Source organism: Globicephala melas, unplaced genomic scaffold, assembly GCF_963455315.2.
Source record: "Globicephala melas unplaced genomic scaffold, mGloMel1.2 SCAFFOLD_99, whole genome shotgun sequence".
In the NCBI taxonomy this organism is placed as follows: Eukaryota; Metazoa; Chordata; class Mammalia; order Artiodactyla; family Delphinidae; genus Globicephala; species Globicephala melas.
Window position 1 is genome coordinate 865,490 of NW_027207274.1, and position 21,149 is coordinate 886,638.

General features: G+C 39.2%; 1 protein-coding gene across 1 annotated transcript in view; it reads right to left on the bottom strand.

Moving 5' to 3' along the window:
* Positions 1-21,149, bottom strand: part of LOC138842536 (uncharacterized) — a 102,633-nt gene that overhangs the window by 77,528 nt on the left and 3,956 nt on the right. Inside the window, exons 4-6 of the mRNA XM_070044774.1 lie at positions 20,896-21,102; positions 14,235-14,325; positions 7,113-7,155 (exon numbers count right to left, since the gene is read on the bottom strand). Of these exons, the coding sequence (XP_069900875.1) occupies positions 7,113-7,155; positions 14,235-14,325; positions 20,896-21,102 (341 nt within the window). The remainder of the gene's footprint in view (positions 1-7,112; positions 7,156-14,234; positions 14,326-20,895; positions 21,103-21,149) is intronic.

Below are 21,149 nucleotides of genomic sequence, written 5' to 3' on the forward strand. Positions count from 1 at the left end.
CTGTCCACTTAAGTGTTGGTTTAGCATATTCTTGTCACACAAAGAAGCTACTTCCCAAAGAGAGGAACAATGTGTCAAGTGACAAAGACATTGAGTGAAGTCTTTCACATCCTAGATTGTCCACGGTACAGCTCAGCTGGTCTCTGGGTCGGAAGGCCTGGGTCTACTTTGCTCGTCTGTTACAGGCGAAGGGACATGGTCCTTAGCATGTGGTCTGTGAAACAGAGGCAGCTGAGGGTAGAATTATAACACAAGCAGAACTGGCTTCAATTCTTCCTTCTTAGGTCTTTTTCTTCTTGTTCACCTGTTCAAGGACCTTGCCTGCCCTCTGTCCCTGCCAGGACGATGTTACATCTGCCTGGATAAGTAGGTCACCATTGTATACCAGGAAAGGTCTTATTTGTAATCATCAGGAACCAGATATGGCTAATTTGAGCAGAAAAGGAAACTTTTGGAAGTTTATGGTTAGGTCTCAGTAACTAGAAGCAGACTAAACAACCAAAAGCCAAGGCTATGCTATTGCAATTATAGGATCAGCCCAAAGTGATGTTATAAGTCCTAGCTGGCCTTGCTACCAAGCAGGAACAGGAAACAGGAGGTTGACCCAGCACTGCTGGTCTTGCTTCTTTACATCATTTATTTGTAATTCAAAATCCAAGAGAGGGGTGCAGTTGGCCAACTTGAGGTTGCCCGACTGTTTTCCATCTGTAAGGGAGACTGAGCATGTGAGTAAACAGTGTATCTGACATGTTCAGCTTGTATAACGAGAGGAAGGCTCTGTTTCTCACCAAGACCCACAAAGTGGAAAATTCCCCAAAGAGAAAGGAATTTCAGATCAGATGCTTGGAAAGTTAAAAACAACAACAACAAACAAATACAGATGTGGAATTAAAGACATGGAGTCATTAAGAACCTATATGTGGAGTGATTCAGACCTGAGTTCACATCTGGAGCAAGCTACTCAATCTTGCCGAGCTTCAATTTTCTTTAAAGGAAACAACGTGGAAGATGATATCCACATGTAACTTGTGGTACACATGAAGGAGGGTAGTACAGTATATGATGCCTGGCACATCCTATGCATTTTCTAAAACTACTAGTAGTACTATTATTATTGTTACTTATTATACAATTTATTGTAGAAATTAACAGGGAGAGTATTAATAAATGTTAATACAGTGCTAAGTGTCACATTTATGATCTCAACTAATTATTTGTTGATTCAACAAACATTCCACATATCAGAAAGTAACCTGTTAGTATATATATATATATTTTTTTTTTTTACAGAAGAAAAGAAACCCTGAGGCTCAGAAAGTGTAAACAATGTACCAAAAGTCACTCATTTAAGAGGTAATGGAATATTATTCAGCCTTAAAAAAATGAAGGAAATCCTTTCATTTGTGACAATATAGATGAAACAGGAGTACATTATGCTGACGAAATAAGCCAGACAGGATAAATACGAATGATATCATTTATATATGGAATCTAAAAAGAAAAAAAGCCACACTCATAGAAACAGAGTAGAAAACTGGTTGCCAGGGGCTGGGGCGTGGGTGGGGAAAAGAGGGGAAGACTGGTAAAAGGGTACAAACTTTCAGCTGCAGGATGAATAAGGTCTGAGGATCTACTGTATAACATAGTTACTACAGTCAATAATACTGTATTGTATAACTAACATTTTCTGAGAGAATAGAACTTAAGTGTTCTCACCAAAAAAAGAAAAAAAGGAAAAAGGTGTCATGAGCTGTTAGATGTATTAATTAACGTGATGGGAAGGATCCTTTTACAACAGATATGTGTATCAAATCATCATGATATACTCTTTGACTATCTTACAATTTTGTCAATTATACCTCAATAAAACAGAAAAAAAAAGAGGTAATAAAGATGAGACTCCAATCCAGGATTATCCAGCTCAAAAAACTACACTTTTAACCATTACAATATAGTATCCATCCATATGTTGTAACTGTAAAATGCTTAACACAAAGGAAACGTTAAATAAATGGTATTTATTCTAACTCTAACGCTTACTAGATATTAGTTATGTGGTATGCTTTGCTTCTAACTACAAGGGTATAAGGTGCAAATTCTTGCTACAGAACATAAAAGCCCCTGTGGTACCCTGTAGGATAAACACAGTACCTGTAAATCTCTCATCTCTCAACCCAGAGTCTCCTCAAGTTGGAGGTCTTTACCCCCTTTATAATGTGGGAATAATGCCTTTCCCACATTTGCACTGGGCATGAAAATCCATACTTCCAGGTGTATACTGAACCTCCACTTAGCTCCTCGTCACCTTGGAATCACCAGACCAAAGATCATTTATTCCATTAATATAAATGATGTAGGGATAGAAGTACAGAATATACAGAGAGTGTTGGAGGAATCCAAACAACAAGTCCTCCACTCTCAAAACAAATTTTAGAGTTCCAAAAGTAAAGAGCAATGTTTGGAAATGAAACTAAAAATGAAACTAACATCTACAATTAGCCAAGTATTTATTATGGGCCAGGCTACTTACTAGGCACTTGATAAACATTACAGCTCATCTTCCTGCAGTCCTTCAAAGCATATAATATTGTTTCTATTTCATAGAGAAGAAAATTGTATCTAAGCGGGTTAGTGATTAGCCCAAGACCACAGGGCTAGGCTGTAAGAAAAGAAGGCCAAGTTTCAGTGGTCAAAATGGTGATGGATGTTATAACTAGAAGATTACAGCTAATCAAATAAAAATATTCAAAACGGTCCTAATGTATTATTAGGATTTCTTTAGAATAACTTGGGTGCCTTAGTGAATACAGTAGTGGTAGGCACTACAGTCTCTTTAATTTGCTAATCATACAAATCTACTTTAATATTCTTGGTGACAAGGAGCTAACTACTGATAAGACAGCTTCTTCAGTTTTGGGGCTACTCCAGGGTGAAATGCCGGAACGTCTTACTGCCTGCAATGTCACCTAGTTCTACCAGGGGGAATAAAGCAGAACAAGTAGCCACTGTTCTTGACAAATGGATACAGTTTCAGTTTTTCAAAATATGAGTGTCAGATTCATTCATTGTATCAGATAGATCTGTCAAATGGCTTTGCCCATTTACTAATGGATGGCACACTGCAGACACACGTTGGGTCAAAGGACTCAATGTCACCTCATTGATACTGTCATCAATATGATTTGTATTGGCATTTTGTCTCACCCTGACTTTAAGGACTATGTGAGGAGATCCAAGTCTCCAGACCATGGACTGATCACCTCTGCTTGACACAGTATTCTCTGCTCATTTCCAGAGGGGACCAAGGATGAGCTCTTGTACTTCTGAGTCTACTCACCCTACCTGGCAACACATACTAGCTGGGCTGATTGGATCAAGCAGGAGCCCCAGAGTTTAAATTTCCGGCTGCATTGGAGGAAACAGAGGCTATGCCCCAATCCCATAACCCCTCACTTCTTACTGCTAGCCTATCCTAGGCTGTTCTTGCTGATAGGAGTACTTCATGCTAAAAATTAATTTTGCTTACCTGATGGCAGTCACACAACCTCAAATGCCATTTTTATAAATAAGGCAACCACCAATGGAGTGTGATTTAGGGTTTTTTCTTCTGTAGACCCTGCCTACCCTATAAAATCTCCCATTACTGCATCATGGAGACTATAATCCCTTTCCGAGGGAATAGATTCTTTCCAACCATAAGATGAAATAAGAACTTACATTTCCATACTGCCCAAAAGGAAATAAATTGATTACAAAATGCAGGAGAATGACTGATTTTCCACATTTGTTGTGTTCATTAAAGGGTTTTTGAATGGACTTGACAGTATGAAAGCAGTTCAACACACACAAAATAAAAATTAATAAATGAAGAGAAAAAAATTGCATTTACAACAAACAAAATAAACACATTGATATATAAAAGGCTGTTATACATCGATGAAAAATGGATGTCATAAAGTCACACACGAAAAAGTATTAACAGCCAATAAAGATATGCAAATATGTTCAACCTTGCTATTATTAATCGAAGAAATACAAATAAAATAATTCAGGTGTCATATTTTACTGACTAGAATGACAAAGTTTTAAAAAACTTGATAATACTGGTATTGATATTGATAATACTGGTACTGATGAGTGTGTGTAAGAAACCACACTGGATGTTAAATTCTTGGTAGAAATAAAAAGCACGGTAACCTTTCTGGAAGACAATATGTCAGTATGTACCAGAACTGACAACCAGCCATTCAAGTTCTAGAAGTCCATTCTAAGGAAATAAACAAATGCTCAAAGACATATGAACAAGGATGCTTGTCTCATTGTTTAGCAAAGCAAAACAGGAATAATCTAAATGTTGAACAGTAGGGACTGGTTAAATAAATAATAGAATGCTGTTCAACCATTAAAAATGATGCTGCAGATTTTTATTAGGGGATGAGTAATCATACTTATATTACTAAATAAAAATGTTATAGAACTGTTTTGTAGTTTGATATAATAATTAAAGGTATTTTATACTTGCATTGTATTTATATGCACCCCGTCACAAAAAAGTTTCCAAAGATACCCTCAAAAATGTTACAGAGATGATTTATCAGAAATGGGATTTTGAGTTATTTTTCCTTTTTTCTTTAAGTCCTTTCAATTTTGGAGTTTCTGCAATGAGCCTGTATTATTTTTACAATTAAAAATATTTAAATTTACAACAAAAGGATCTAAATTCCTCCAGTTTTCCATTTATTTTCCACCCTGGCTCAGGGCATTTGTGTAAAAAAAAAAATCAGCTTATTTTCTCTTTTGTATCAATCTACATTTACTTTTCATAAGTTAACTATTTTAGTCTGGCAAAAGTTTCACACAGGAAAATTGTTAAGGTCTGAGTATTCTATTACCTTTAAAAGCACTGGAAACTTTGAAATTCTTTCTTTCAGAATTTTCATATAATACTGAAAGGCGGGGGGGGGAGGTAGCAAAATGAAGGGAAATAGATAGTAGTCGTCAACTTCAATTAAGAAAAAGCAACAAGAGGCAGTTTGTACTCTTTTGATACGGCAGAAGCCCCATGTGTCAACTCATGCTAAAAAATGTATATATACACACACATATATATGTTTGTGTGTATTATATGTATATGTGACACACACACATAATTAATCCACAGTCTTAGGCTAATCACTCATTGTGGCAGAAACAACGAGCTGTTGACTACACTTTAATTAGCTCCTCCAGCCTGTAGAGGCATCACTAGGACCAAGATAGGAGCAACATTCTCCATCTCCGCTCGCATCTGGGTATGGTTCTATCCCAAAGAATGTGACCAGAGGTGACCTGAAGAGTTTATGTCTGAAGGATAACGAGTTGATAATTGTAGCTCGCAGCTTCCTCTCTCCTTTCCTTTTTAGGACAAACGTAGAGCCACTTGATGAAGGTGGTGGGTCCCTGAATAACTGAGCAGAAAACTGACCCTCAGACCACCAAAGTCCATACTACACTCCTGAGTGAGTGAGAAATGAACTGTCCATGTGTTGCTCCACTGAGGTTTAAGGTTTATTATTTAGTGTTTAACTAACGCATTTTTTCTTTAAACCTCAGTTGCCTTCTCTGTAAAATAAAGTCTTTGCAAAGGATCCACTGTAAGTTTTTTCCATTGCTTATGTTGTTATCTTAGTTTTTAATTCTCAGAAACATTGCGCGCATTTTACCTTTTAAGTTAGTAAGTCTACTTTTTTCCCCACAAAGACGGGTTCTTCAAGCTATGGAGAAGTCATAGCAGACTGTTGCTTCAGTTTAAGATACGCATTCACATATGAGATGAGAAGGGTGAGGACCCAGAGAAACGCCTTTGACAGAGGGGAGTGAGAGCATACTGAAGAATGTTTAGTAATAAAGGTTTCAGATGGGAGAAACGGATGGGTTACATCTAACAGATTTGCTCAAAGGAATTCTGGAAAAGCAAATATGTGAAAATGTATAGCAAAGACATGAAATGCCTTTTGGTCCCTAAATGGATTTCATTTCAAAGACGTGCATATTGCAAATACATGTACCATAACACTTCTCTGTCCACTTCTAGAATTTTCTAAAGCCTGACAGAACATCTGCAGAGAGAGGATGTCATTCCAAGATAATCGACTGCAAGTGACTAAATTAAGATAAAAATGTCCTTAACCTTGAACAGTTTTTAAAGAGATTTTAGAAAAAAGGAGCCCTCCAGGGGGTTGTATAACTATATAATTGTACCCTTTCTAAAAGGCTATTTACAGATACATAATGTTTCACCTCCATTCTTTAAAGTAAAATATAGGATAAAAAAAAATAGTTTGGGGATAATATTTGTTTGGGACAGCAGGCACTGCAAAGCAGTACCACTCTCTCCTTATTCCTTACTATCAGAGCCCTGGTTTAGGAGACCCCATTATCCTTACGGCTAAGGTGGCCAGTTTAAAATCCGAGCTGATGAGATCTAAGTGCAAGTCTGTTGACCATCTGTGGTAAAATATTTGCTCTCTGAGTTAGACACTGCCTTTTTTTTCTTACTTAATTTCTTTTTTTTTTCCTTTTCTTTCTTCCTGCCCAAATTGTTGGAACACTATTGGAGATTCTGGGGTCACTTTGAAGCTATGTGGACATGCTAGAGATGTGGAAGCTGGAAGAGCGAAGCAACCCAGTCCCCTGGTGATGCCCTTCAGCAGCTGGACTAACGCTAGAGGGTCTATCTCCAAACTTCCTGCTACCCGTGGAAAGTAAGGTAAATCACTCATTCACTTTCTGTTACCTACTAACTGATCCAGAACTCTAACCTCAGGGTTCTAGAACCCTTCTCAGTATCCCATAGTCATACTCATGTTCCGGACTCCTGATCATCAGACTTGCTTATAGCAGATGCATGCGGAGGGCGGGCTCTTCTGGAAGCCCTCATACTTCCTCCCCTACCCCCACCACACACAAATAATGATCTTTATGTCCACTCATCCTTCTATCTACACTCAGAGGCCAGGGCCCCCAGGAAGGCTTCACTGACAACCCTTTACTCCTCTCTACAGGCAGAAAGGGTAGAGGTGTGGGCTCTGGAATCAGACTTCCTAGACTTGAATTCTTAATCTGTTACTTACCAGTTTAGGATGTGGGCAAAGTAGTTACCTTCTCTGGACACCCCTGTAAAAGAGGAACACTAAGTAGCCACCTATGTACCTTACTGAAAGGATTAAATGAGCAAATGCAGGTAAAGTTCTTATAATTTTTTCTTGGGTCAATCAATTCTAGCTGCTATTGTTACCTTTGACTAATTTAGGGCAGAGTCCCTTTGCCCTCCTTTGGTTCTCTGGGCCCGTCTCATTCACAACACACACAACCGCATACTGCAGAGTTTTGAAAGGTGGTTCTCAAAATGTGGTCCCTGGGCCAGCAATATCAGCCACACCTGGGAACTGGTTAGAACTCTGGCACTGGAGCCCAGCAATCTGTGTTTTAACAATATTCTCAGGCAAATCTGATGCACACTAAAGGTCGACGACAACTGAGAACATCTGTCTCAGACTCTCCTGGAGGCATTCACCAAAAACAGAGTTACAGGACCTTACACCGGACCAGCTGGAGAAGGGCTCTAGTAATTGCCCTGGTTATCATGCTTGTCATGATTTTTCAGCACATAAATGTTTGAGAATCACTGCCATTTTGAATGTGTGTTTCACTTGTCTGTTTTTCCAGTGGACTTTACTTCCTTGCAAGGAAGGTTTGTGAAGATTTGTTGCTGTTGTTTGCATTATTAGTTTTATTATGCTAATTCTAGAATCTCTGGTGCATAGTGCAATCTCAGGCAGGAAGTAGTGGCTCATTAAAACAGGTATCCCAAAAGTCTTAGTAGAACTTCAAGATTAATTCCTTCAGGAAGAGGTAAAATTGTCATTAGATGCAGATGATACGATACTATATATAGAAAACCCTAAAGACTCTACATGAAAACTACTACAACTGATAAACGAATTCAGCAAGGTAGCAGAATACAAGATTAACATACAGAAATTGGTTGCATTTCTTTATACCAACAATGAAATATCGGAAAGGGAATGTAAAAAAAACAATGCCTTTTAAAATCACAACCCCCAAAATAAAATACTTAGGAATAAACCTCACCAAGAAGGCAAAAGACTTATATGCTGAGAACTGTAAGACATTAATAAAGGAAAGTGAAGATGATTCAAAGAAATGGAAAGACATCACATGTTCTTGGGCTGGAGGAATTAGTATTGTTAAAATGCTCATACCACCCAAAGCAATCTACAGATTTAATGCGATCCCTATCAAATCATCCATGACATTTTTCACGCAATTAGAACAAATAATCCTAAAATTCATACAGAACCATAAAAGACCCAGAATTGCCAAAGCAATCCTGAAGAAAAAGAACAACGTTGGAGGCATAGCCACCCCAGACTCAGACAGTACTCCAAAGTCACGGTAATCAAAACAGCATGGTATTGGCACAAAAACAGAAAGATGGATCAATGGAACAGAATACAGAGCCCAGGAATAAACCCACACACCTCAGTTAATCTTTGACAACTAATCTTTGACAAAGGAGGCAAGAATATATAATGGGAAAGAGACAGGCTCTTCCGCAAGTGGTGTTGGTAAAGTTGGATAGCCTTATATAAACCAGTGAAGTTAGAACACATCCTTTCACCATACACGAAAATAAACTCAAAACGTCTTAAAGACTTAAACATAAGACATGACACCATAAAACTTCTAGAAGAGAACACAGGCAAAATATTCTCTGACATAAATCATACCAATGTTTTCTTAGGTCAGTCTCCCAAGACAATAGAAATAAAAATGAAAATAAACAAAGGGGACTGAATCAAACTTACAAGCTTTTGCACAGCAAAGGAAACCATAAACAAAATGAAAAGACAACCTACAGAATGGGAGAAAATATTTGCAAATGATGCGACCAGCAAGGGCTTAATTTCCAAAATATACAAACAGCTCATACAACTTGATGACAATAAAAGCAAACAACCCAATCAAAAAAATAGGCAGAAGACTTAAAGAGACATTTCTCCAAAGAAGAAATACAGATGGCCAATAGGCACATGAAAAGATGGTCAACACTGCCAATTACTAAAGAAATGCAAATCAAAACTACCATGAGGTACCACCTCACACCAGTCAGAATGGCCATCATTAAAAAGTCTACAAATAACATATGCCGGAGAGGGTGTGGAGAAAAGGGAACCCTCCTACAACACTGTTGGTGGGAATGTAAGTTGGTGCAGCCACTGTGGAAAACAGTGTGGAGGTTCCTCAGAAAACTAAAAATAGACCTACCATATGATCCAGCAATCCCACTCCTGGGCGTATATCCAGACCAAACTATAATTCAAAAAGACACATTCACCCTGATCTTCACAGCAGCAATATTCACAATAGCCAAGACATGGAAACAACCTAAATGTCCATCAACAGATGAATGGATAAAGACGATGTGGTACATATATACAATGAAATACTACTCAGCCATAAAAAAAAGAATGAAATAATGCCATTTGCAGCAGCAACATGGATGCAACTAGAGATTATCATACTAAGCAAAGTAAGCCAGAAAGAGAAAGACAAATACCATGATACCACTTATATGCGGAATCTAAAATATGACACAAATGAACCTATCTATGAAACAGAAACAGAATCAGAGACATAGAGAATAGACTGGTGGCTGCCAAGGGGGAAGCAGGTGGGAGAGGGATGAACTGGGAGTTTGGGATTAGCAGATGCAAACTGGTATATATAGATTGGCTAAACAACAAGGTCCTACTATATAGCACAGGGAACTATATTCAATATCCTGTGATAAACCATAATGGAAAAGAATATGAAAAACAATGTATATACATATGTAGAACAGAGTCACTTTGCTGTACAGCAGTAATTAACACAACGCTGTAAACCAAGTATACTTCAATAAAAAATAAGTTAATTAAATTTTTAAGAAGATTAATTCCTTGAGAAGAACAAGTACTACACATTCACAAAAAAAGCACCCTTTGAAAGTTTAAATTTTTGAATTTCTTTGCCACTTCCTTAGTTTTGATCATCTTGGACAATATATTTTTAACATTGACTTTTAAAAAGAATTGTGTTTCAGTGTTTGCTATCCTTAGAGAGACAGAAACAGATAAGTACAACTAAATACTTATTTTTCAAAAGTCTCAAAAGTATAAGGGAAACGAAAGTAATTATATCTTCAAATGATTTTGGGGTATGTTTCTAATTTCATACTTCTGATGCGATTAAAGATTAAAACTGTATTAAGACATTTGAGACATGCCGCATTGGTATTAAATGAATTTAATTTTGTGTAAAGTGGTAGAAATATTTTCTTCAGCAAACATACCTGCAGATATAAAATCACAACCATAAATCTACAAAAAAGCAAGCTACTGAATGAAATCTGATTGGTTATTTCCCTGCAGTATGGATCTGCTAATAATTTAATTTACTACTTGCTAACAGAAGCCAAAATTTAAATATACATACATATATATGTGTGTGTATATATATATATATCTCTTCAATTTTAAATCATTCATATACATGAACGAGTATACATACACATATATAACAACTGTTCATATATATATATATATATATATATATATATAAACAATTTAAATTAAAGAAAGTACAGCTGGTGGCCTATTTTTTCCCCCCGATTTCTAAAGAAAACCATATTCTATTCTAGGCAGTGGAATGTCAATCCACCTTAAGGGTTGTTCAATGAGCATATCTGAGAAACCACTGGTTTAGCCAATGATGTACTTATTGAGGGAGGCCCTAGTGCCACTGTCAAGAGCTTATCCACAGGAGAGATAAGATGGTACTTGTTTGGTTTGTGAAAAGAAGGAGTAGTGAGGAACGGCAGGTAGCTGCAGGCTGATGACACGTGATGTCCATATATATGTAGAACCAACACACCCATAATTGCACCCATTTTCCATACCCAAATCCAAAGCCTTTATATCATTAATCCCAGGCAAAAATGGTAAGATTCATGTGTGTTACTATCCCACGGCTTCAAGATGCCTATAAACTCATATGAGTATGTCTTAGTTTTATCAGTGGAGGACAAACCAGGCTTCTATCACCAAGCCTCATTCCATAACAGGCAAACCAGTCCAAGACTTCTCTGAGTGCTGCAGGAGAGTCTATGGAAGGGGCGCTCACTCCACTGTGATGCCTAAAATGCCTTTGCACAGAGCAAACATTCAATACATGCTGAGTGAATGAATGAGTGAACTGGTGTCATAAAACAGGCTTATTTCAGGGAAATTCCATTCAACAGGCTGGCATTCCTTCCTACCCATCTTAACTGTTAAGCTTGCCATCAGACAAAAATTTAATTATAAAACGTTAGAGCTGAGGAGATTTTAGAAACTATCTACTCTCCAGAGGTATACAACTTTAATTTAGTGATAAAAATCACTAGGAGTGACTTAGGAGTCTATCAGACCTGAGTCCAAATTCCACATCTACCATATTTTCGTGAGCAAATAACTACTTCTGAGGCTCTGTTCCATGTATGCATTATGGGATATCATAATAATACATACATTAATTGTATGACTATCAGGGGATGAAATGACACAATCCATTTGCCATGGTCGGCTAAGTAATTTGCACCAAGTAAGCACTCAAGACATTAGCCAATATTAATAGCGGAGAGATGAAAACAAAACTCTGGGACTGATGCCTACCCTAGTGGCCCCAGTGGTCATAATGACTTTCTTCCATTCAGCCTGCTCTCTTCTCACTACGACTAAGGAAGAGAAGATGAACAAATTAGGAATAACAATTTGAAAATGGTTTTATACTCCCTGAATGAATGGAATTATAATAAAATGATTCATGAGTTCTGCAGAAATATGATGAGACTTTAGATCTTTATGTTAGTTCTCTACAAAACCAATTTATGGCCCTAAGATGTACCTTCCCACCCAGCCCCATCCTTACCAGTATCAGATATCATTGTAAATGGAAAAGTCAACAACACATAATCAACAAGCTAAGTTACAAGCCAGTGAAGTCTCGGAGGTTTGATAGAGAAAATTCAGATTTATCATTATATGTAAAAATAAGATGATATGAAGAACTCAATCTAAAAAATATTACCTGGAGATCTATAATCTCTACAATAGTGCTATAAAAAGTAAAGAGCTAGAAATCTATTTAGATGGTTTTCCTTATAAGAAAGCACTTTCTGTATAACTTTTAATGTACTATTGATGAGAACAATTCAACAAAATTCAAATAAATATCTGCAGATGTCCTACAAGAAGAAAAGAACAGAGTTAGATGTGACAGGGGATAACTGGACTTCAGGATGAGTAAGACCCTATACTTGACCTCAATAAATTAACATGAAATACAGTGGATGAGTCACGTACAGAATGTCAGAATTCTAAAAGGCCAAGCTAAGTACCAAAAGGAACATGTGCGGACTCTTAAGAAGGAAATAAAATATTGGTTAGTTGATTACGAAAAGGCAGAAGGGAGTAGGTTCCCTTTGGCTGCTCTTTGAAGAGATCACTTCCTTTCCCCCCTAGTCCTGAGGCTAGGGTGGCATGGGCAATAGAGGAATGTGGGGACTGAGAATCACTTCTACTCTCACCAGAGTGGCTGGAAGCAGATTTTCTTACCAGGATGTAGTAGTATGCTAATATTTAAGGGTTCTTGAGGTCAGAGAGAAGGGTTTGAATACTCCGGCTCCATCTCTTGCTGTGGGTCAAGTTTCTTACCTTTCCAGCACCTCGGCGTCTTTATCTGAAAGTTGGGGATGATGATAAGGTCTCCCACCTGAGTGTGAGAGCTATATGCTATAGTGCATACGCAGGGCTAAATTTGGTGCCTGGCAAACAGAAAGTGCTCAGTACGGCAGGCGAGTGTAGTGACAATAAAGGCAAAGATGACGGGGGTAGTGCCGGTGTTGCTTCTGCCCCCAGAACAGGCTCTGACTGGGAGAGAGTTAAAGCACCTTTGGGTTCATGGGGGTTTATATATAAGCAACGGCTGATCAATGTGAGCTGGTTGTCCAAATGATTATGTGCAATCTAAGAAAAAAATGGGCCTCGGATCTGCTCAGCTACTTAATAATATTAGCAGCGGTAGTAGTCAAAGAAGCTAAATTTTATTAAGTGTTTATATGCCAAACAACGTGCTGAACATTTTAAAAGGATTTACTCACTTATTACAACGAGGCTATACGCTAGGTCCTGATAATGTTATTCGTCTCTTTCAGATGTTGACTGAGCCTCAGACGGGTTACAAAAGCATCTAAGATCCCGTTGTCAGTACATGACGGAAATGAGTTCAAATCCAGCCTGTCTGACTTGTTCTTAATCACTAAGGTATGAAATTAAGCATGTTGCCCTTTGCCTGATTCTCCTTCTGAGGCCTGAATATTTCACTTAGCTCTCTGAGTGCAGAAGAGAGAAAATTCTCTCTCTTGACCCAACTTGGCATCAATATCCAACTCCCCTTCTCAAAATGGGTTGCTTCAACGAGCAGCAATGAACGCCGGGTCGTGGACCAGTCACCTTGATGACTAAGAGTCAGACACTAGGGAAAGAAAATGCTCTGTGACAAACCTACCCTTGTACAGAAACAAGACAGAAATGGGGAGACAGGGCAGAAGATAATGGAATAAGGCATAGGAAAAATAGCACCTGGCATCGTGATAGTAATAATAATAATAGTAGTAGTAGTAGTAATAATAGTAGACTTTACTATGCTCTAGGCATTGTATTAAGTGCTTGGTGTAAGTGACTTCGTTTTAACATTGAAAACAAGTCTATGGGGATGAAATATTATTAACATCATTTTATAGGCAGGAGTATTGAGGTTCAGGTAATCAGGTAAATTGCCCAAGCTCATATGGTTAGCAAGTGGAAAGCAGAGATTTGAACCAGCACCTACACTCCTAACCATTATGCTATAACCATTATGCTGAAGACATAAGAATTCCAATGGTCTTTCCCCATAACCCACTCCTGCACTCCAGACTTAAATAGTCCAAGATCAAGAGAGAGCAAGCTTGGAGTTGCCACTCTTCAGTGAGTGTCAATCATTTCAAAACAGTGTATTTGCTAACAAGATGCAGTTCCTGTGATAATCTTCTCAACCAGGTATCAAGAAACAGGAAGCAAAGATTCAAGTAACAGTATGTTCCTACTTACGAGGAAGGTGGGACAGCATAGTTGACACTGGGCTTAACTGTTCTGGAAAACGTGGTCCCAGTAGGCATACACGCTGGTACATTTTCCCCACCTGCCAAATACAAAAGAAGTATTTCATTTCCATGTTGCTCTTCAAAGTTCCACCTCATTCGTGCCTGTCATTCATCCTCTGGCCTCTTCCTGTCTCCATTTCTGTACAGAAAGGTGCTGAGTCTCTGCTCTCAGATACGAAAAGGGTGTGTTAGGAGAGGGAGCCATGGTACCTCAATGTCTTTTTTTTTTTTCATCTTAATTCTATTATGCCAACTCCACTGAACTTAACTAGAGTGAATACCGAATTACACAATTACCCTCTGTTCTATTCTTCAGATGTTATATTTTGATAAAATTTACGACATGCTGCTCTCCCCTTGAACACCAGATGAACACTAGAAATGGATGTGTGTTGACATAAAATCTGTTATAATTACAATTAAAGTATAGCTTACATAATGATAGTGTTAACATAAAATCATAGATGTGTAGAGACAACGTGGTCATGCATTTTTTAGTATAAGTACATGCTCAGACCAATATCTGTTAGCGGAATGAAGATGGAAGAGAATTTTGGTTAAGCCACAAAGGCTGTTTAAGGACTTGCAGATAGCTAAGGGGAACTCAAAGACCAGTAAGGTAATATTTCCCCTGCCATGTTTTCGATTGCAAAGTGAAGGGAAGATGTGAAAGTAAGTACCCCTATGGAAATTACAAGACAAGTACATTTTTTTCCTTGAACACCTGGGCAAATGCTTAAATTCTAATGTATATCAGTGATGCAAATTTTCAACTGAGTTTGATAAATCATAAAATAATAATTATACATATATGTATATAAAACTGCATGGAACTAGACAGTTCAGAATTACTTCTAATTAAAGAGGTACCCTATGACAACTAACTTAAACCTTACAAAATATGGTTCCAAGTACCCTATCAGAGTGAAAAGTAGGAGACTGAAAGGTTTATTGTAAATGTTTGTAGTCATGGTGTCTTAACTAAAACTACTGTGTCACAAATACTATTAAAATAATTGTGACATTTTCTTCACTTTTACTGCAAACAACAAAACAAACTATAGGTATTTTTTCATTTCAGGTAATTATTTTAGCTAACAGTTATTAAATGTTTTGAGAAGACAGAGTGCTCATTGCATTACTTCATTTTATCTTTAAAATAGCGCTTCCATGTAATTATTCTTAATATCTCCATTGTATTAAAGTGTATCTCTAGTTTAGACCTTTCTTCAGAACTGCAGACTTGTGTATCCAACTGTGTACTCAGCATCTCTACTTGGACGTCACGAAAACAACTCAAATCTTATACCTCCAAAACTGGTCTTTAATGCCCCAAACATGCTCTACCCCAAACTTTTTCCATCTTAGGTGACAGTAACCACACCTTTCCAGTTCCCCAGGCCCTAAATCTCGAATTCACCCTTGACCCCCTCTTCCTTTCCATTCTTGCATTCAATCTACCACGAAATGCTGTCACAACCTTCGCAATGTGCCACTTCTGAGAATTACCAGCCGCTAGCAGCCTGGTGCAGGCCACCAACATAGACCTCGAGGATCCTGTAGTCGCCTCCCGAGATTCTCCCTGACTCCACTCTCTCCCCACATCCTCAAGGCCACAGATAGAGTTATGCTTTTCAAACAAGAGACAGTTCATGCCACACCTCGGCTAAAATCCTGCCCCTGGCTGCCTACATTTAGAGTAAAAGACACAATGCATGTGATGGCCTCCCAGGACTTACCCAATCCATCCCATCACATATCCGACCTCCAGCCGTCCTGCTGTCTCTTCCTCCCCACTGACTAAGTCAGCCAGGGTGGCCTCCTTGATATTCCTCCAAGCTGCCCGGCATATTTCTGCCTTAGAGTTTTGGGACTGGTTATTCTTGCTCCCAGGGAGTGGTCTCCCCATCATACATTCTGACAACTCCCTCACTTCAAGTCTTTGCTCAAATGTCAACTTATAAAATCCACCCTGACTACCCTATTTAAAATCAGAACCTACCTGTACACTCCTCCAGCACTCCCAACCCAAGCCTCTTCAGTGAGCTTCACATCCTTTTCCTTATCCCGTAGCGCCCATCAACTTGTGACAAAGCACAGAATTTATTTATAACATCCGTTTCCACACGAGAGTGTAAGGAGGGAGAAAGCACACAAGAAGGAGCACGCAGGCAAAGGCTCTTGTCTAATTTATTCATTGATACGTCCAAGCATAGAGAACAGGAAGATCCTTGATAAATAGTCCTGAAAAAGACACAGATGAGGAAACTAGTAGTAAAGCTCAGAAAGTTTAAGTAACTTCCTCAAGGTTCTAGAGCTAGAAGAGGGTCACAGTAGAATTCACACTTGGGGATGTCTAACTTCAAATCTCTCAGCCTCTCTGCTATCGTTTTTTTCTTCTTTGCGGTACGCGGGCCTCTCACTGTTGCAGCCTCTCCCGTTGCGGCGCACAGGCTCCGGACGCGCAGGCTCAGCAGCCATGGCTCACAGGCCCAGCCGCTCCGCAGCATGTGGGATCTTCCCGGATCGGGTCACGAACTCTCAACCACTGCGCCACCAGGGAAGCCCCTCTCTGCTATCTTAAGTCCATGCAATTCAGGCTTTGTTTTAATCAGTGCCATGGAAATTCTCACTCCACTGAATAGGATCACTAAAGTGTTCTCTGTCTAGATTTATATACATATTTTCCATTTAAACAAAGGAAACAGAAGAGGGGAATTCATCATGGGTTATTGCGGTAGTTTTACAGCAATTTAAGCAATAATGACATTTAAGTAATAGTGATATTTAATGATAGCATAATAATAATAAAATAATAGCTCTTAAATGTATTGAAGATGAATTGCATGCTGAACTCGGTGCTAAAATATTTCCATGTATATTTTGTGCAAAATCCTTATGAATATTCTATCAGATGAGCTTTATGTGTAACTCCACCAGGCATACTTCTCTTATTCCGCTTTCAAAGATGAGGAAATTGATGAGAAGTGTGGTAACCGTTTGATCAAGATGAGACTGGTAATAAGTTGTGAGTATGAATTTAAATTCAGGTCTAACTCCAGAATTTGATTCTCAATCCATACATGAAAATTCTGATAATTCCTTTGATAAGGGTATGGTCTATGTTCTCTCCTGGAAAACATCCCCCATTATGTCTGCCTGTGCTCATACCTTCAGAACACAGTCAAGTTTGAAACATGATAAAAATGTTTAAATAGTGTGCTTTAATAAATGGAAATATCTTCATCTAAACAATAACACAAAAAGGCAGGCTGAGCCCTTTGAAGTGGCTTCGTTGCTATCTTCCATCCAGAACAAGAGAAGGAATCAACAGCTGCAGAGTAAAGAAAGCATGAAACCCAGAGATGGAGGATTCTGTAAACGACCAATTACAAGACTATTAAGCCACACTTTCATAGCAAGAGGCAAAATATTCCATTAAACTGAAAATTCTTCTACCCCTCACTCCAAGGCCCACACAAACATTAATGTTGCATTTATTAGGATGTATTTCCTGTGCTCTATCAACTTGACTTTCAGCAACTGTATTAATACAGTCCTTTCGCTTTGCACATATATCTGAATGATGGATTCCATGACTGGAGTTTTGTAGAAAGAGTGGAGTGAATGAAGTAAAGTTTGGGACGAGCCATCATAATCCATAATGATGGGCACTGAATCAGGACAAGAAGAAACCTCTCTTCTCATTTATTTGAATGAAGATTCTACTGTATGTTTATTGCCTCTGTACAGGGCCATCTGTTGAATAGTGGAAAACAAGCATCTTTCATTTGGAGGTAGGATTTGTGTGCTCAAGTTTCTATGGGCCTGCAGAATTAATCTTGTTTTAGAAATGAAATAAAATGTAATTTCTTACTGTAAGTAGATGTGGTTAAGCAACTGGCAACTTTGATGTCTTTAAATCACTGCAGTTTCAGGGTAGGCAAATCTATAATTATTTCAAGCACTTCTTTATTGGTGCAACAATTGAGCAGTGTACATAGTGGTCAACAACCTGGGCATTGTCAGACGACTCTAAGTTTGAATCTAGACTTTGCCACTCACCAGCTATGTGACTTTCAGCTATGAGAAGCACTTTCTTCAGCTTTACAGTGTGGATTATTACATGCCCTTTGCAGAACTACTGTAAGAACTAAATGTATATGGGCACAGTGGCTCATAGTAAGGGCTCAAATTAGTACTGTGGTCACTACTAGTAGTATTGAAAAGAAATTAGAACTTCTATTCTCATAAAGTGGGATATGTGTCCCTTTATCATTGTAATTTCATACCATTTTACTTTTGACCTTATAATTTAATAGCTTGATCCAAGAAACATTTAGCAGTAAATATAATTGAAAGAAGATTACCTGTCAAACATGCAATACTGTAGCATCAAGTGTGCTGGCACAATACTCTTCTCCGATAATCAACCTGTAAAAATATGTTATTGTCTTCTTTTTAATTAAGCACATTGAACATACATATTTACTGTGCCAATTGGCGAAAGGTCCATTAATTAATCAGTCTAACTATATGTTGCATAAACGTCTTCTAAACATAATCGTATATGTATTTTATTTGTTGGGAAAATGTGTTTGAGATTGTTCTTTTCTGCCTATTTAAAGTAAAAGAGGGTGAGAAGTAGAGTTAGGCTTAATGTACTTTGTACTCCATTATGCCATGAAAATGCTTCTGTGCCCTGGAGACAACAACAAAAGATTTGCTTTAATGACAAGAATCAAGTATGTTCTAAAGCTTCCAGGTAGGAGGCGTATAGGTTGCAGTTTATATCAGAAGTCTTTGCTCTCTCTCTCACCTGCGTCTAGATGGGAAAGATGTGGTCACAAATGCTTCAAGGTGATATAGTAAATGTTGGAAAAGAGGGGGGTAGGAGGCAGAGTTTTGAATATCTCAAACCTGAGCTAGAAGGATTTTATTTAAAGAAAATAGCGGATATTATTTTTCACTTAAGGAATGCCACTCAGCAAACCTGACATTAATGTAGGAAATTAGCTCTTTTAGCTATGATGCTTTCAAATGCACATGGCTGAAAACAAATTCAAAATAGTCAAAGGAAATTTAAAAACAAAAACCAAACAACAACAACCACCTCAACAAACAAGTACTAGAAATTCAGGGATGCAGCCATATTCAGATACAGTTGGATCTGGAAGTTCCAGAGTATCAGCAGGGTTCCAGCTCTCTCTCCATCGCTCAGCCCTGCTTACCTCTGCAAGACTTTATTTTACAGAAAGTCTCTTCTTGTGCTGGATGGTAACTGGGAGTCCCAGAGTCGTATCTCCCCAGCTTAGAAATTCCAGAGAGAAAAGACAATTCTTCCATTTTTCTCTGAGAGAAAAGTCCTGGGGAGGAATCTGATAGACTTAGCCGAGGTCAGATGCCTACCCATGAGCCAATCACCTGCTTTACTGGAGTTCAGTCCCTGGAGACTCATCCCGGGGGGGGGGGGGGGGGGGGGCCGTGAGGAGGCAGGATGGCATTATCTGGCAGTTCTCCAAGAAAAGCCTGCTGTTTTTGTAAGATGAAAGGGGAGAGGACATGGATAATGAAACCTGTATCTGCTTCTGTAAAATCCACAGAATCTTACTCCCTGCCCTGTGTCGATGACCATGCAGTAAGCTGACCCAGGAGGTCATTTTTCCCACAACAGTCTTCATATATATGACTAAGGAACACACTGGTAAAAGAATATGGGAGAAAGTCTGAGTATGACAAGTCAGCTAGACTGATATTAACTAAAAAAGCTGTGTGAAAATATCCTTAAAAAGTTGCCCCCAACTCACTCAAAGTCCAAAGTTGGAGCTGGAAATACAATGTCATGGAGTTCGGATAAGAACAGGTTTTCTCCAAGCTGAACTATGACACAGAGATTAGAGACTTCTAGAAACTATACTTTTTCAAAGAAAAAACATCACATGAGAAAAATGAGGCCTAGAAAAATTAAACGACTTAAGGTAACATAGCTAATTAATGGCAGGACTGAGACTAGAGTATACTTTGTGTAATTGGCTATGGTCTTTTTTGTTTGTTTTTGTTATCACTTCAAAACGAGACAAACTTAAAGAAAGGAAACACAACCAAGGCTCAGTGGTTGGAAAAGAGATGGATGTGAACGCCCACTTGTTTCTTACGTATAAAGTTACCCCTCGCAGTGTTTTGGAGGAGAAAACGCTGGCTCTTCCCAACGTTGGTTACATACACAAAGATTCCAAAGACAAGACAAGTGCTTTGCAAACAAAGTAACTAGAACCAGCTCAGGCTTCCCCGCGCCGGGTCCTACGTTCCACGGTCAGAACCACCAACTGTATCCCCCCGGGGAACAAAGTGATTCAGAAAAGCTAGCGTCTTCAGAGAAGGGAGAAAACTTAGCCGGGAAGAGAGTCAGGAGGAAACTTGCTCAGCTTCTTGCTGGGGTCTGAAACGATCCCAACAGAGTCCTTAAACCCCTCAGGTTTCCCCAATCAAGCACCCTCGCCTCCAACCTGGGCCACCCCAGATCTGACTATCAGAGGAAAGAAGTCTGCGGACGCACGGAGAGCTGACCACCCCACGAGAAGGACCTACGCGCGGCCGCGTCCACTCACCCGCCGCTCCCCGGGAGACTGGAGACCAGCCCGGGGTCCAAGTCCTGGGCGTGGCAGACTCGTCGCTCTCCGGGCCCAGCTCCAGCTCACCTCGGCGCGGCCCGCCTGGGCGCCGCCATCTTGACCAGAAAGGGGGCCTCGCGCCGGAGGCCCCTGAGCGGGCGCCCTGAGCGGAGCCGGAGCGCCGGGGAGCCCCAGGTCGGCGCCCTACGTCCGCCGCGCGCTCGCGCCCCGTCCACGAGCGACGAGAGTCC